Genomic DNA, 15,688 nt, shown 5'->3' on the forward strand with positions numbered 1-15,688 from the left:
CAGCCTGGGTTTTAGCCTCTACCTGGACCTCGCCGTTGAATCAGAGTAGCCATTCCCCTAAGGAACACATGCTCTGTCAGTGACCCCTGAGCAGGGCACGTGGTCAGGAGGACACAGGTCCCACATCCCTGCTCTGCTGGCTGTCATCAGAATCCCATTTCTTCCATGGGACTATCAAATATTGATGTCTTAGAACAGCTCTTTGAATGTGGTTCAGGTCCCATAAAATGGTGCCTGCTCATGGTGACAGTGTGCCTAGGAGGGAGGAGACAGGCTGTAGCATTTGCAGGACACCTGGGCCAGCCTCTTCTAGCGGGAGTGGAGGGTCTTTCACACAGTCACTGATAGACTGAGAGAGCTAAGCTACCAGAGTGATCACAGCTCCTGCCCAAGGAGTGGCAGTGGCCCTGTGGGGTCCTCTGTGCTCCAGGCTCACAGAGCCCAGTCAGGAGCTCTTGGAATCACTAGCCCTTGCAGGCCTTCGGGGGTCACCTTGACCTGCGGGCTCTCTGGCCCTAGGGCCCCAGCCAGAATCTGCAGGTCGGCAGGTTGCAAATTCAGAGACATGGGGGAAACCCAAAGCTAAGGCTGAGGAGAGAAAGGAAAAACAGTTTGAGAGGGAGTACGAGTTGAAGGGGTGTGTGTGTGTGTGTGTGTGTGTGTGTGTGTGTGAGAGAGAGAGAGAGAAAGAGAGAGTGAGTGTGAAAGCATTTCCAGTTTCAAGGCTGGAGCAAAGACAGTGGGGATTTTCATTACTGTTTAAAACCTGCTATTTCAGGTTTCAGCAGCTTCCGACCATTGCACGGCTCATGCCAAGTCTGGGGGGAAATCTGTCAAAAATGCTTTTGAAGAGCTTTTGACATTTCACCAGCCAAGTGCTTTTCAGACACCAGCAGAAAATGGAGTTAGCATGAGGGTCTGCCCTTCCCCCACCCCCGTCTCATGCTCTGCGAGCCAGACCTGCCCCGGGCCGGCTGGCCCCTCTGGCCCCCAGAGAACTTGGGCTGCTCACGCTGGGCGGTGAGGGCCCCCCCTTGCCAGGTCTCTGGCTCACCCCAGAGCCCAGGGAGGAAGCCCCGCCGCCCCTGCCTCCATCAGAACCCGGGCTCCAGCAAGTATCAAACATTCCTGCAGCGTTTCCCTCTTCCTGAGGTTTTTACGACCTCTTTTTAAAAGCTAATTCTCAAAACACCCCTTTGGGATCTAGTGTTATTTATAGTCATGATTTTACAGCTGGGAGAAGTGAAGACAAGGCAGGCCTCGCCGCAGAGGAGCGTGTCGTCAGGGCCGGCCTCTGTGGGGTGACAGAGACCTGGCTCCTCCCTGCTGGGGAGCCATGTGGCCCTGGAGGAGGTCGGGGTGGGGGTGGCTGGAGCTGTCGCTGGGGAAGAGCTGTATGGTCCCTCTGGGTCTCCCATTCCTCCTCTCTGAAAGGCAGTGCTGTGTCCCGGTGCCTGCCGTTCATGCAGTCGGTGCATGTTTGTTGCACACCTACTGTGTTCTGAGCGCTGCCCTGGCTGCAGCTGCTGTTAGTGGGACGGTTAATGAGGACTAACGAGAATGACGGAAGCCCAGGGCCCAGCCTGCGGTGGGCATGCGGAAGGTGCACGCTGCTGCTGTTCCTCCCGCTGTCCTCACCACCATCACCATCATCCCAGAGAAGCCAGGCCCGGAAGCTTTGCACCATGTCTCACTGTCACGTGGGTCCGAGGGACCAAAGGCCTACCCCAGTTCTTTAGGGAACTCTTGTTTGCAGCCACACCAGAACTAACACCACAAGCCCGTGAGTCAATCCAAGTCAAAGATTTCTCTCTCCGTGGCCGTGAGCCTTTTGCTCCCCATGCACCAGAATTTTTCATTCCGTTGTTGCTTTTCCGGTGAAACTACCACCCCCAAGGGTCTTTGACTCCCCGTCCCAGGCGGGGGAGCGCCCTGGGATGGGTGGCAGGCCATCAAGCCTTGTCTGTGATACGCAGCTGCAGGCACCTGCTGGGGAGAGGGTGTGAGGGGCTGCCCTCACTTGGGGTCGTCTGGCAGAGAGCTTTTCCGCTGGATTTATTACTGCTTCATTTCTGTCTTTGTGTCCCGAGTCTCAGGGAGCCGCATTCAATGTTAATGTAATGAGTGACCTGAAAAAAATACCCCACAGTGAAAGAGTGCTTCAAACAAGACCAGATATGTTTTTGGGGTTTTTTATAGATCTGTTTGCTGGGATTTTTAAAAGCCCGAGAACGGCTTCACAGCAATGCTTGAGGCTAATCCGATGCTATCAGGAGCCACTGTGGTCTCGTCACTGTTTAATTAAAGCTGAGGCCAAGGGGAGGAAGGCAGAGATGGAATTCCTTGTCTGTTACCCTGAATGCGGCAAGCTCAAGTTACAAGGGGAGGCTGTTCAAAAGCAACCCCTCGGACCCGTCTGGAAGCACATTCGTCTTCAGTATCAGCTCAGCTTCTAATTGTGCTCCCGAAGGTCATCTGTCTGAGCTGCTCGATCGGGGCCGGGAGCCAGGCAAAGGCGGACAGCCACACCTGCCTGCTGAGGCCTGGTGCCAGGGGGAGGCCGGCCCCTGGAGAGCTAAACAAGCAGGCCAAGCAGCTCAGTACCTTTTCCCGGGCTCCAGGGACTCCTGGTCCGTTCTCTGCTCTTGTCCAAGCAGTAACTGTTAATAATAATAGTAGCACTTGCTGAGGGCTCGCTCACAGCTGGTCACCTGTTCCAAGCTATTCTAGTCATTGAAATCATTCTGCAAGGAAAACTTTATTAACCTCAAGCCACAAATGAAGAAACTGGGGCCCAGATAGGTTAAGTAACTTGCCCAAGGTCACACAGCTAGTAAGTGGGGTGGAGTATGCCAACAGGTCTGTCCTGCCCCTGCTGCTCTGTCCCCAGTAGAACTCCAGGTAAGGAGAGTGTGGTTACTGGTGAATGTTAGGCCAGGGGTAGGCTTGGTACCACCTGGACTGAAATGAAAGTTTCTGTACATGCCACTTGGTTACCTCTGTGTCTTCTAACACCTGACACACTGAAGCGTCCTCTGTGTGGCTCGCTCAGACACCCCAAGGTTCTCAAAAGTTCTTCTAAATGACTACAAGCCTTTCACAGCTCACAGCTGTGTGAACAGCAGAGTCCCTAGGACGCCAGCAAAAATTTAGCAAAACCTAATCTGAGAGACAAATCCCTATGAGGGGCAGGGTCCGCAGGGTCCCTCAGTGCCCCCAGGGCAGCCAAGGGTCAGCCCCAGCCTGTCACCTGGCCCTGCCCTGCCTCATGGGGGTGCTGGAGGCCCATGAGAACAGACACTTGAGGCTCTGTGCAGGAACTTCAGAGGTAAATCCATGATCTCATGGAGCAGTTCTTTCTCCAGGCTGGGAAATTCAAAGCCAGTGACCCTGTGCTGGGAAAGATAATGAATCAAATGGTGGATCTGGGCAGTAACCTAGTTTCTTGTTTCCTGGCTCCCACAGAGGTTCCAGCCAGTACAAGCCATAATTCACACAGGAAGATGGAATTTGGTCCATGAAATGGGGCAGCTGGGGTCCTGTCCCTCCTCTGCCACTTACTAACTGTGACCTTGGCCCAGACACTGACCCCCACTGAGCTCAGTGGCCAGCAGCCTCAGGATTGTTGTGGAATGTTCCACACTAGTGTGGAACCTTACAAGCGAGCCCACGGGATAAGCAAACACACCATCTGTATACACAGGGGTGTCATGAATGCTCTCCCTTCCCCCCCACCGTCTTCCCCTCCCCCACCGGCCTTAGAGCCTATGAAACAAGGCTAAGAACTTTCAGAGGGGTAATCATTTTTCCAGGGTAACCCCAGACACCTGAGTTTTACAATGGTCGTTGATCATTTTCAGGCAGAGACCTTGTCAGTTTTGCATTTGGTTTGAATAGACCCACAGGATTGAGTTCTTGCCCTGATTTTTACATACACAATAATGACACCTGCAAAAGACATCGAAACCCTTCCTGATGTTCCTGCTCAGGAAGTGACTCAGCCGGGCTGACTGCCTAGCCGGCAGGGCCTTGAGTACCTTGTGTGGTCAGGGAGTGCCATGGGAGCGAGACAGGCATATTTTCAGGAGCCGTCTCCACTCACCAGTGTAGTTTCCTGGGGCCCCAGCCACTGTCTGTCCCGCCCTGGAAAGACTCCCTCTCCAAGGAGTGTGAAGACAATTCCCAATTCTCCCTTCTGGATGTGTCTCCCACAGCAGATGGCTCCTGGGCCCAGGGTCCGAGTCAAGATCTGATGAGAAAAGGGCTGTGGATGTTGCCTCTAGATCAGCACGCCGATACCTCTTTCCCCACATATGCAGTTCAGTGCCAGATAGGCGCAGATCCTGGGTCCCAAGCACATGGTAATCCTGTTTTCCCAGGAAGCAGGTTTTATTATTTTTTTTTAAATTTTGCCACCAACTTACAGGTAAAAGTCTTTAATGGTAGAGGTGGACGAGTCAAATGTACCTAAAATATAGAATTCATTCAGGTGGCTACACGTTCAAACTTAAAGGTGTATATTTATATTTTAACTTAGAAATATTGCCATTTTTCTCTCTGCAGCATATTGTAAAGTCAGACCTGATGAAGCTGCTGGGTTATGCGGGGTCAAAAGCGAGTGACTAAGAGCAGTTTTGTAAGGTGCACCCTAACATTCGCCGTGTCTGTCTTCATCACTCACACCCTCTGAGTCCCCTGTTTGCCAGAGTACAACCTGTCACTGCTGAGTTCACAGAGATGTCGCCTCTTTCGGAATCTGTATGCATCGCCCTTGCGGGATGGTCCCTCGCAAGCCAGGCGTCACTTAGCACTGTGTTCGCATGACTGTGTTCTGTGTTGGCGACTCTGCTCTGTGTTCGCGGGATTTTGTGCTACATTAGGGTCCTTAGCCTTTTCCTTCTCTCATTCTGTTGGCGTGGACTCCCAGTCTCTCTGTGTAACCACGTGCCGGTTTGCTCTGAAGCAATTTTTAAACATTTCTTAGATCACCCTCCCTCGCTGTGATGATGGAGTCATGCCTCCAGGAGATACTTAATTTCTTTGCTTCCTTTTTTTTTTCTTAACCCCCGAGTGATCTTGCTACAAATAATTAAAGGCACCCCTTATCCATGCCCCTGAACTGTGAGAGGTTTTGTTCTCACTTAAGTATAAGGCAACTTCCTCTTTTCCAAGAAGAATTTTGAGTGAAAGCCTTCTCCCCCTTATATTCGTGCGTACCTGTCTCCTGTGTGTAATCTCAGCGGGGCTGTAGCTGGATGTCCATTCTTGCTTAATTACACATATTTGTATATGATTCCTTAACCAGTTCATTGCAAGAAGACAGCTCTTTATACTCTACGCGGCACACTGGGCAGAAGTTCCGGATAAATCAGAGGTTCTCAGCCCTGGGTGGCCCTTCTAGAGATATGATTGATTGGTCTGGGACACTGAGGTTTTTAAAAGCTCGCCAGGTGATCCCACACAAGAGATCCCAGCTCCCTCCTTGATGCCCTCCAGCTGGAGGTCATGTTGCTATAGCAGCCTTCCCACATGCAAGGTCTCCTCTTGGTAGGACCCCTCACGTGACCTTATCCCTCCACCACGGCACCCCTCAAACTTCCCTGGGCTCCGGTGCCAACTCCTGAGGCCTAGGGTGGAGCCCAGAAATCTCATCTGTAATGCATGATGACTTCTCACGCCCACAAGCAGCCCCGGCCTGGTTTATCTAGAAGATAGGGTGAGGGGAGACACCGTGCTGAGGCCCTGGGGCTGGCCGTACCCATGGGGGAGCGTGCCTGTTCTGGTTTGAACGTGCCAGAGCCCACACGGGGGCTGCTTGTGGCTTTCCCACCTCTTTTGTGATTTGAAAAAGACTGGGACCCCTTCAGAGCACCATTCCCTTGGAGACTCTTTATCTTCTAAAGTGAAAAAACAAAACAAAAAAACCAAAAAACCCCAAAACCAAAAAACCATGATCCTGCTTGTCAGACTAGAAAACAGAATTCACCTGGGGCACACAAGCTCTTCGGGGAGCAGACAGTGCCCCCTTGGTCACAGACGGTACCAGCTGAGCCTGTCTCCCACTGAGCCTGTGCCTGGTGACTCCTCATAGACCCCTCTCCCTGGGACAGCCCTCCCTCCAGCACATGCCTAGGTCAGGCCTGAAGGGGAGGAGAACAGGGAGGCACGTGATCCAGACGGCACCCGGCGTTGCCACCAGAGGTGGCATTCAGAGGACAGGTGCCGCTCCCTTCTCCGCCCAGGTGCTGGCAGAGCTCCAGCTGGGCTGTGGCACCTGAGGCCTTTGTTTTATTAAAGATTTGCAGAGTGCTCTCAGAACCCTATAAATAACGGGTTGTGTGGGTGCTAAGGGACCCTGATGGAGAGAGTGCACCTGCGAACCCAACTCTCTGGCTGGAAGAGACCAGCTTATCAGAGAGACAATTCCCCGGGCTCCTGGGAGAGCGAGCAAGGGCCCAGCAGCTTGGAGAGCAGGATCAGAGCGGAGGAGCTGCGGAGCTGGCAGGTTCCCTGTGGAAACTTCATAAAAGGGTGCAGAGAGGGACAGGACGAGGGCAGGAACTGCATGGGGATGTCCTACCACGTGCACTCAGTGTGAACCTGGGATGTCTGCTGAGCTACACTGGGCTGGTTTTGGCAAACCAGGTCTACAAGGGCTGGAGATGCCAGCAACTTGGGCCTTGGTGTCTGAGTCAAAATAATACATGACTCCATGACTCCACAGTGCAAGAAAGGTTGCACTTCATTTTCTCCCACTTAATTCTGGGCCCCAACTCTCTGGGCTTGCGGGAAGTTCAACCCCGCCCACTACTGAGCTCCGCTTCACAACCGAGGCCAGGGGAAAACCCCAGGGCCTTACATAGCACAGAGCACTGGGGAGACCCTGAAGCCATCATGCCCAGCATCTCCTGGGTGCCACCAAGCCACCCTGTCCGCTAGCTCAAGAATTTGGAAGCCCGGCTTTCTGCTTGGAGCAGGGGTAGAGAGGGTGGGAAGTGACATGCAAGCCTCGTAAATTAATATTTCGGCAACTGTCTTGTGTCTTCGCTTGGGCTGCTAAGAGGAAATACCATAGATGGGGGCTTAAACAACATATTTATGTCTCACGGTTCTGGAGGCCGGGAAGTCCAAGGTCAAGGTGCTGGCCGATTTGGTTTTTGGCTCGCAGATGGCTGCCTTGTCACCGTGTCCTCACGTGGTAGAAAGAAAGGCTCTGGTCTCTCTTCCTCTTTTTATAAGGACACTAATCTCATCATGGAGGCTCTGACCTCATCTAAACCTAATTACCTCTCGCAGCCCCCACCCTCCCGCCAAATACCATCCCATTGGGAACTAGGGCTTCAACATGTGTATTCGGGGAGACAAAGAACATTCAGTCCATAACATCTTGAAACAGGCGTCTTTCGAGCAGCTGGTGTGCAGCCAAGCCCCCTTGTCCTGCATTATTTCAAGCACCTGGGAATGACACGCAGGGGCCAGGCCGGGGGCAGCTGCATCGCAGAGCCATTGTCACAGCTGCTCAGCCCAGGTTAGGCCCCCAGTTCAGACCGTCCCTGTCTCCGGCAGTGCTCCTCGACCTGTGGGAAGGGCCTGCAGTCCCGTGTGGTACAGTGCATGCACAAGGTCACTGGGCGCCATGGCAACGAGTGCCCCGCCCTCTTGAAGCCTGCAGCCTACCGACAGTGTCACCAGGAGGTCTGCAATGACAAGATCAACGTGAACACCATCACCTCCCCTCGCCTCGGTGAGTGGCCCCAGGCTGCTGGGGAGGGCACTGCCGCCCCCAGCCAGCGAGTTCCCACTGGTGGTAGGGGTTCTAGAAGCCTGAAAGCCCCTCCTTGGGGCTTATCTGAGCCCCAGAGAGGCCAACACTTGCCAGCTCTGTAGAAGATCAGAGGTTTCGGAGATGGCATTTCATTCTTTGTCATGAAAAAGAAATCTGCGAGCAGCGACCTCAAACACAACACTGAGAGCACCCGCTGGTCACTCTGCCAACAGTGGGGAACACAGGAGGATGGCCCCTGGTTAAGGTTTTAGGGCTCCTGTGCATGAGGAGGGCAAGGGGAGGTGCGTTCTTCCAGAAATGAAGGAGCTGGGGTGTCATTCACGAAACCCTGGTGATGTGCACGGGATGTTCCTTAAGCTGATGCTGGAGAAGAAAGCAGAGGGCTTTGATAGGTTGGAGTCTTGAATTCAGTGGCATAGGAGGGAGAAGAGGACCATTTAACCTGAAATTAATGATTCCTGTTAACAATCTCTGCTTTTCCAAATAGAAGTACTTAAGGAATATTTTCCTATCCAGAGCCCTGTTCCCTAAGGCTGAGTGCAACCAGAGCGAAGAGGGCTTCTAAGTTGTTTCACTGGGGGGGTTGTCTTTGAGCTTGCAGAAGGGCACCCCCAGCCTCTGCATGCATAAGCCTCCTTGGTATGCTCCAGGGACCTCCCTCAGGGGGCCCTTCCCTCCGCAGGATGACCCCAAAGGACGTTTAGGCCCCTTGATTGCGCTATGAGCTTATGCTTTGGTGGGCCCTTTGAAATCCACTGCCCCATGTCATTCTGTCTCATAAATTCCAGCGGTGATGGCATCCTTCGCCCAAAAAGTCACAGTGAGTACTGCTTAGCTGAGAAGCAGGGCGCGCAGTGCCCTTGCCCCACGGAAGCAGCCAGACCCCAGACCGCCATGCTCTGCCAAGTGGTCAGGTTAGACACGCGGGTGCGTCCCTGTAGTAAAAAGCGACAGCACACGGCCCTGGCAGGGGGCATATTTCCTCAAGTCCACGCAAGGCTCCAGAGTACATGTGAGTGAGGGCAGCCCCAGAGTGGGTCAGACCACGGACCCGCTCTGTGCATGCATCAGCATGTCCCCATGCCATCCGTAACCCCTGGGCTCTCTCTCTCCCCACCATCCACTTAGCCGCTCTGACCTACAAATGTACACGGGACCAGTGGACGGTGTATTGCCGGGTCATCCGAGAAAAGAACCTGTGCCAGGACATGCGATGGTACCAACGCTGCTGCCAGACGTGCAGGGACTTCTACGCAAACAAGATGCGCCAGCCGCCGCCACCGTCGCCGAGCTCATGACACGTGGCCCAGCGGTCCCCCCGCGCTCCAGCGCGTGGTCTGAATCCTGATGACATGGCTAGCTGAAAGCCTGCCCACCCAAGAGCACACCGGCCCTGCAGCCGGGACCTCCCAGAGCACACTGCCGCTCGCCCACAAGGCTGTCCCAAGAATCCAACCGTGTAGAACTTGAGCGTGGACTTGACGTTTGCTGTTAGCGCTTTTGTACTTAATATATTGTTAACGGCCACTGGATGGCTTTCTACGGTAAGGAAAAAATAGGCGTGAGTCACAAAATTATCGTCATTTCTAAGGTTCCGTGTACCTCAAAGGGAACACCTCTGACAGACAGTCGTCCAAAGAGACGTCATGGAGTGCTTCTGTCTTGGCTTGCTTTTGACGTTTGAATTCCCGGTGCTTGATGTGCCATGGGGGCATTACCCCCCAAAGGAGACATTTTATGTTGAAACAGGCTTTATTCTGAAAGCCGGCGGCACCCTGGAAGGAAGGACAGATGTCAGCGAGCCTCTGCTAATGGCTTCTCCTGAGAGGGCCAGGCTGCCGGAGCCCTTCTGGACCACACGAGAATCAGCACTTTGCCTCTCAACCCATCTCTGAAAACATGTTCTCTAGATCGTGGGCCTTGTCTTGGAAGTCTTGTCCCTGACAGTTTGAATCTGTGTCAGCCAAGGATGCCTAGGCCCCATAGTTCTGCATACCACCTGTGTTGGGGAGAATATTCTGGAAGTGTCTGGGTTCGGGGTGGCATCTAATTTTTATACTCTACTGTCCATCACGTTGGGAAACAGAAAAGTCTTTCTTCAAGGTGCTCTGAAATGGGACATAAGTTAATTTGGGGGATGGGACTGGTTCCTGGCATAAAGGTGAGCTCAGGACAGCTTCTTCGGGGGGTTATGGCCCCTCTGTCTTCTGGGGGGCCTCTACTCCAGGCAGTACTTCATAAAGCTTTGCACCTTATAGATGGCTTCCCATTGACCTTGGCCATCTACCTGAAGTTGATTCTTTTTAGAACCTCTGGCCTGGGACCGGTTTCCTCCAAAAGCCACTCAGCCTGGTGTGCCGGGATCCGTGGAGGAGGGCCACCCAGCGAGGATCGCTGCACAACCACCATGTCTTCCCATAGCCCAGACCTTGCGGGACCCATCATTGTCATTGACCCATCTTCTTAGTAAGGCAAGGATGACTCTCAGAAAAGCACAAAGAAAGTCTTTCCCTCCTGCACCCCCGCAAAACAGAGCTGTGCCCTCTCCAGATGCCTGGGCAAATGACAAGAGTACAGAAGACAGTGGGACCCTGCCCGCTCTGGGAGCCGGGAGGGAAAGACTCTACATGCCAGGAGGCCTGTTTCGCTCACCAACTTGGTGGGTGTTGGATGGGTGCTTACGTTCAAGGACTTTACCGTGATAAACCCCCCTTCGCCTCCCTGATTGTGGACAGGGAGCCTCACGGATGCCAATCTCCCTGGGGTCATCTCCAAGGACTTCCTGATTTATTGGTGCTGTGTTTATGTATCTGCTTTTGTTTTTGATGATGTCACAACTTTAGGGTTAGCTTAAGGCTGTTTCAGTGTATGATTTTTCGTATTCCAGAGACAGAGAAGTGGTAGGGATGACAAGAAATGTGTGCGGTTCCACTTGAATCAACGAGAAGTATCGAGAAACCTGCTTGGGTGCTGTGTGTCAAGGACTGAGAGAATGCCAGGATGGAGTGATCCACCCTGCAGTGTAACCCCCACCCCACCCCCAATGGTTGCACCAGAGCCTGTGCAAAATGCTGTCCTCCCCAGCTCAGGCTTGGCCACCAACAGACTCCCCCAAACCCCGTTTCCACAAAACTCTCAAATTCTTGGGGAGCTAGGGTTCTGTGTTCCCCTAGCCCCAGTGGGCTATGCTTCACCACAAAACGTCAGAAAGATAGCAGCCTCAGACACTGAGGAGCAGAGCCGGGGTGGGCAGCTAAGGAAGCCAGGGCAGCCTCGCTTGCCCATCCGCATGCTCGTACGCAGGCTGGGCAAGCCCACCGGCGAGCCCTTTCCCTGGTGCCTTTGAATGACCCCCTGCTGGTTACCTTGACTGTATCCACTGGATGCGTCTAGCAAGGGCCTCATACCTTCAAAAGGCAAATAATTGATTTGGTTCTTAGTAAACACCCGTTGGTTCCCCCAACGTCGGTGTCTTTCTGACCTCTTTTAGCTCGTGCTGGCACTGTTGCTCTGAAATTCCCCAGCCCGCCTTCTGTGCATGGCACAAGCAATGATCGATTTCAGCGAAGCCAGCCTGGCGCTCTTGTTCCACTGTATACAGAAGACATTGAAACCCTGTGATCACAGCAGTGACGTTTATTAACGCTACCCTGTACTGTCACTCAAGTACTGTACCTTTTTGATTGCACAAATGTGTTACTAACTGCAGAGTCTCACGACATTATGGTGCTACTTTCGTGGGTACAAATGAAACCCTCTCACTTGACCATGGCTTGATATTACCAGAACACAGGGAAAGATCCTCGGCAGCAATAATATCATTGCTTTGCTCTCTTTTCTTCATTTCAGAGTCAAATGTATATATTTTCCATTAGTTAACTTACGTTACGTACTGTACCCGTGGTATTTTTGTTTTACTTTTTGGTGCTGGTTTTGAAAGAGAAAAAAGAACAGAAGACAAACATTGGACACCACTGTAAATGAAAAATTAATCATTTCATTGGAAGTGAGTCGAACATGTTTTAATAAAATGTTTTTCCATAACAATTTTAAGCTGTCTGTGAAGTACAAGACGAAAACCAGGGCTCGAGGGCTGACAGAGGGAGGCCTGTCCTGCAAGTGGGCCTGTAGCTTGCCTGGAACGGCGTCCCGACCACAGCTGTGGACGGTGTCAGAGGTCGCTACTAAATGCAGTTCTGGCGGTGGCCGCGTCTCCCTGAGCAAGCACTAACAAATCATCCTGTCCCAGGCCTCACCCCGGCGCGCTTGTAAAGCCCTGGGTGGGGACACGAAGGTCTGACAGCTGTGCCGGGAGTCTGGGTCTGACACAGAGCCGCAGCCACCTCGCTCGCGGAGACGCCCATGCTCTGTGGAGGTGCAATGACCGCTGGTGTGGGGGGCCCTGCAGACAGAGCCCAGGCTCTGGTCATGCCAGAATGGGCATCTGCTCCCTACAACCTGGCTTGTCCCCCTTTAGCCCCCGCCTCCCCTACCCTGCCTATGGTCCATTCAGCTTCTCTCCTCGTGCAGGTGTGAGGCTGGACCCTGGCCCTGCCATCCTTCCAGGCTGAGGACACGGCAAGGGTACCACACCGTGGAACCCCATCTGGCCTTGACACAGAGCAGAGATGTCACTGCTCCTTCTCCTGGTGGGGGTGGGGGAGAAGGCGGTTCATCTCCTTCTGGCATCAAGGAGAAAGAGCTCCCCAGCCAAGAACTTGGAGCTCCGTTCCACAGAGAGCGCCTCCTTTGAATGTTGGAGCAGCCCCCAGAAATTTCCTGAAGTCAAGACCATTTGTTTAACAGACAGCAAACTGCCCACGGCACCCCCAGTTGCCAGGAAACACGAGCCTGTTGCTTGTGTTAATCCTCATTAATCATCAGCCACCTACCTCAGAGACCTGTTAGAATCTTCTCCTCCTTTCTCTGAGGGCTCTGATCTCTCAGGAACCTCCAACAGCCCCAGTGGTATGTCATTTCTCAGGAGCGACTGCAATTCCTGGGTGGCCCTCCGCAATTTCAGTTTGGTGGGTGAAATTGACAAGCTCTCAGTCAGCAGTGTTGAGTGGGTTTCTAATAGGAACCAAGCACTCCCTGGAACTGATGAGAATGCAACAAAAACAGAACAGAACAAAAGACCAGCTCAGGAGCCCACAGCCCCACTGAGCAGGCAAGCCTGGAGTCTTGAGCGAGAGATGCAGGACCTCCAAGAAGGGAAAGGTCAGGACCACCTTTGTGGGTTTGCTGATTGGCCTCTGGACACAGACTAGAAGGGTTGAGGTTGGAACTTCCATGAGCTCTCCAGACCACGCCACTGGCTCGTGCCCCCTGTCCTGCATTGACACTATTCTTGAGTCACCGGACCTTCAGATACCCCATTGCATCTTGACCTCAGCAGCCCCTCTCCTTTGGGACATCCTCTTCTCACAGCTTCTGGACCACTGCCTCCTGACTTTTCTCCTCCTCCAGCTCCTTCCTGGCTCTCCTTTCTCTACCAGCTCTAGATGATGGAATGCCCCAGGGCTAACCCTAACGCCCATCTCTCTATATACTTTCTCCATAGGTCATGTCACCCAGACCCGAGACTGAAAACCAAGCATGTTCTGGTATCTCCCCAATTAACATCTTTGGCCCCGACCTCTCTCTTGACCTCCATGTTCACACATGACTTCTCTATGTGCATAGGCAATCCTGCAGGGAGCTCTGGGACTGGGATGGCCCTTCAGAGTTGTCCCAAATCTGAGACTCGATGGGGACAGCTCACCTCTGCTCCATGCAACATTAGCTGGGGTGATTCAAAGCACAAATAGAGGCTGGGATTTTCAGAAGGCTCCCATGCTCGCCTATCTGGCAAACAATGCTAGTTCTAGGAACCTCAGCTGGGACCTTCCGCCAGAACACCTACACGTGACCTCTCCGAGGGGCTGCTTGGCAACCCTGAAGCACAATGGCAAGGTTGCAATGGTCAACGCTCTGAGAAAGAGCACAACTCTCATGACAGTGACAACTCAAAACTTACACAGCGTCATGTCCACCATCCTGTAATAGTTAAAGCAGTCACAAAGGCTCACATAAGTTCAAAGGGAGGGGACGAAGAGTCCATCTCTTGCTGGGGAGAGTGGCAAGGCTCCGAAAGAGCAGGTGAGATGTAAAATGCTTAGCCACTTGGCAGAAGATTCACATACCCCAGGATGCAGAAGATGCTCACCCTTCCCCTAGAGTCTCATCCCATTTCAACATCATGGGCGGGGTCAAAGCCCTGGATTTTATCATCTAAGTCCAGTGCAGGTGCAGGATGGCTTCCTCCTGTGTGCAACTCCCTCAGGTAGAGCTTGTCGAGCCCAGTTTCTGTCAACCTAAAGACCAGGGAACTCAAAAGAGACATTGTCTCCTTCCAACCTCCAACACCCAAGAGAAAATGGTGGGATGGGCATGGGACAACCGATGTAGATACTCTCTATTTAAAAAGGAGGGGAAGGGGAGGCACATGGCAGCCACTGTCCATAGCAGTTCTAAAGTCCGGCATGGTACATGTGGCCAGCTCCATCAATCCCTGCCCTACCGCCTGCAGATGATTCTTCCGGGACTGCCTCCAGGAGCCAATGACGCTTGCTGTTTGTCGTGATTCATTCTTAATGGTAAGGGAAGCAAAATGCAATCAAGTGCTCTTCCCTTTGGAGAGGATGTCCTGGCATGCTCCAGACCTCTGGACTCCTAAACATTTCACTGATAACGTGTCTTTGAATATTCACAGTAATTATCTCCCACCTGCTAGAGCACAGGTATCTTACTAAGACCTCCAGTTTACGTGCCTCTTCTTGCTCGTCTGGTCTGATTCACAGGATATCATGGATGCAGGGGGTCAGTGTGGCTGCTGCGGAGGGTCTGTGCAGTCTAGGTCCTCTGGGACTATGTTACAACAGAGGGTCACATAGCCCTTGGAGGAGACTGTACATGATGTCTGCTGTTGTCTGTCACGCATGAGCGTGAATTACTCTGGTCTTTCTCTCCAGCAGAGATGGAAAAGAATGCATTTCCTAGCTTCATAGTCATCTACCTTGTATCTTGAACCCTGTCAATCAGCCCTAGAAAAAATACCACATCTGACACAGCAGTCCGTGTGTGGCTAATTCTACGACCGTGGTTAAGACTGTGGTAGTTCACGGTCATGTGACAGGACCAAATCTAAATTTTGTAGGGGCCAGACTGATGACTTTGATGGGGATATGATGGCATAACCTTCCCTACATTCTTTAGGGACTTCTACATTCCGCATGACGTGCAAATACGTTGTCCTCACCGGGTTGAAATATAACTCTTGACTTACTTTCTTGCCTGGAGAGAGAGAGGCAGTTTCTCAGGCTCCCACTTGGCCTTCCCCTCGACAATGGTGCCTTATTCCACAGGCCAAGTTCATCCATTCCAAGCGCACATTCAGGGCAGGGGAAATGATCACTGGGTGACCGTAAGGAACCACAGGGCCCACTATGAACCAAACCTGGACCAAGGCTCCATTTATTATCTGAACCCCATCCCCCTTCCCTCTAAGAGGGGACCATGATAAGACTGTGCATCCCCAGCAACAGTGTCAACTTGGATCCTCTGTGCAGCATGTAATTGACGGATGATTAAATTAATCATCCTCAGCATTTTTATTGTCTTTCTCCAATGTATGAGTAACCCTCAGTAACAGCCATTGAATTTCTTTCATTGAAATTCTTTGAATTTCATCTTTCAAATGACTGAGACATGATGCCACCAGGGAAAGTTTTCACCATTTCCCTGCACCGATGCCAGGAGCATGAGGACCTTTGGTCTAGCTGACAGGGATGCAGCTCCAAAATCCTATTCTAGGGTCTGCTTCTTAGGATCATTCCTGGCACAAACCACTTTGGTTCGGGT

The 15,688-nt window shown here is 52.5% G+C and overlaps 1 protein-coding gene across 1 annotated transcript in view; it reads left to right on the plus strand.

The window, feature by feature from the left end:
- ADAMTS17 (ADAM metallopeptidase with thrombospondin type 1 motif 17) overlaps positions 1–11,729 on the plus strand; it is a 341,420-nt gene extending 329,691 nt beyond the window's left edge. The window contains exons 21-22 of the mRNA XM_040642697.1: positions 7,567–7,744; positions 8,915–11,729. Of these exons, the coding sequence (XP_040498631.1) occupies positions 7,567–7,744; positions 8,915–9,084 (348 nt within the window). The 3' untranslated portion in view covers positions 9,085–11,729. The remainder of the gene's footprint in view (positions 1–7,566; positions 7,745–8,914) is intronic.
- Positions 11,730–15,688: the final 3,959 nt, after the last annotated feature.

The sequence above is a fragment of the Ursus maritimus genome, unplaced genomic scaffold (assembly GCF_017311325.1).
Source record: "Ursus maritimus isolate PB19 unplaced genomic scaffold, ASM1731132v1 scaffold_27, whole genome shotgun sequence".
NCBI classification, from domain to species: domain Eukaryota; kingdom Metazoa; phylum Chordata; class Mammalia; order Carnivora; family Ursidae; genus Ursus; species Ursus maritimus.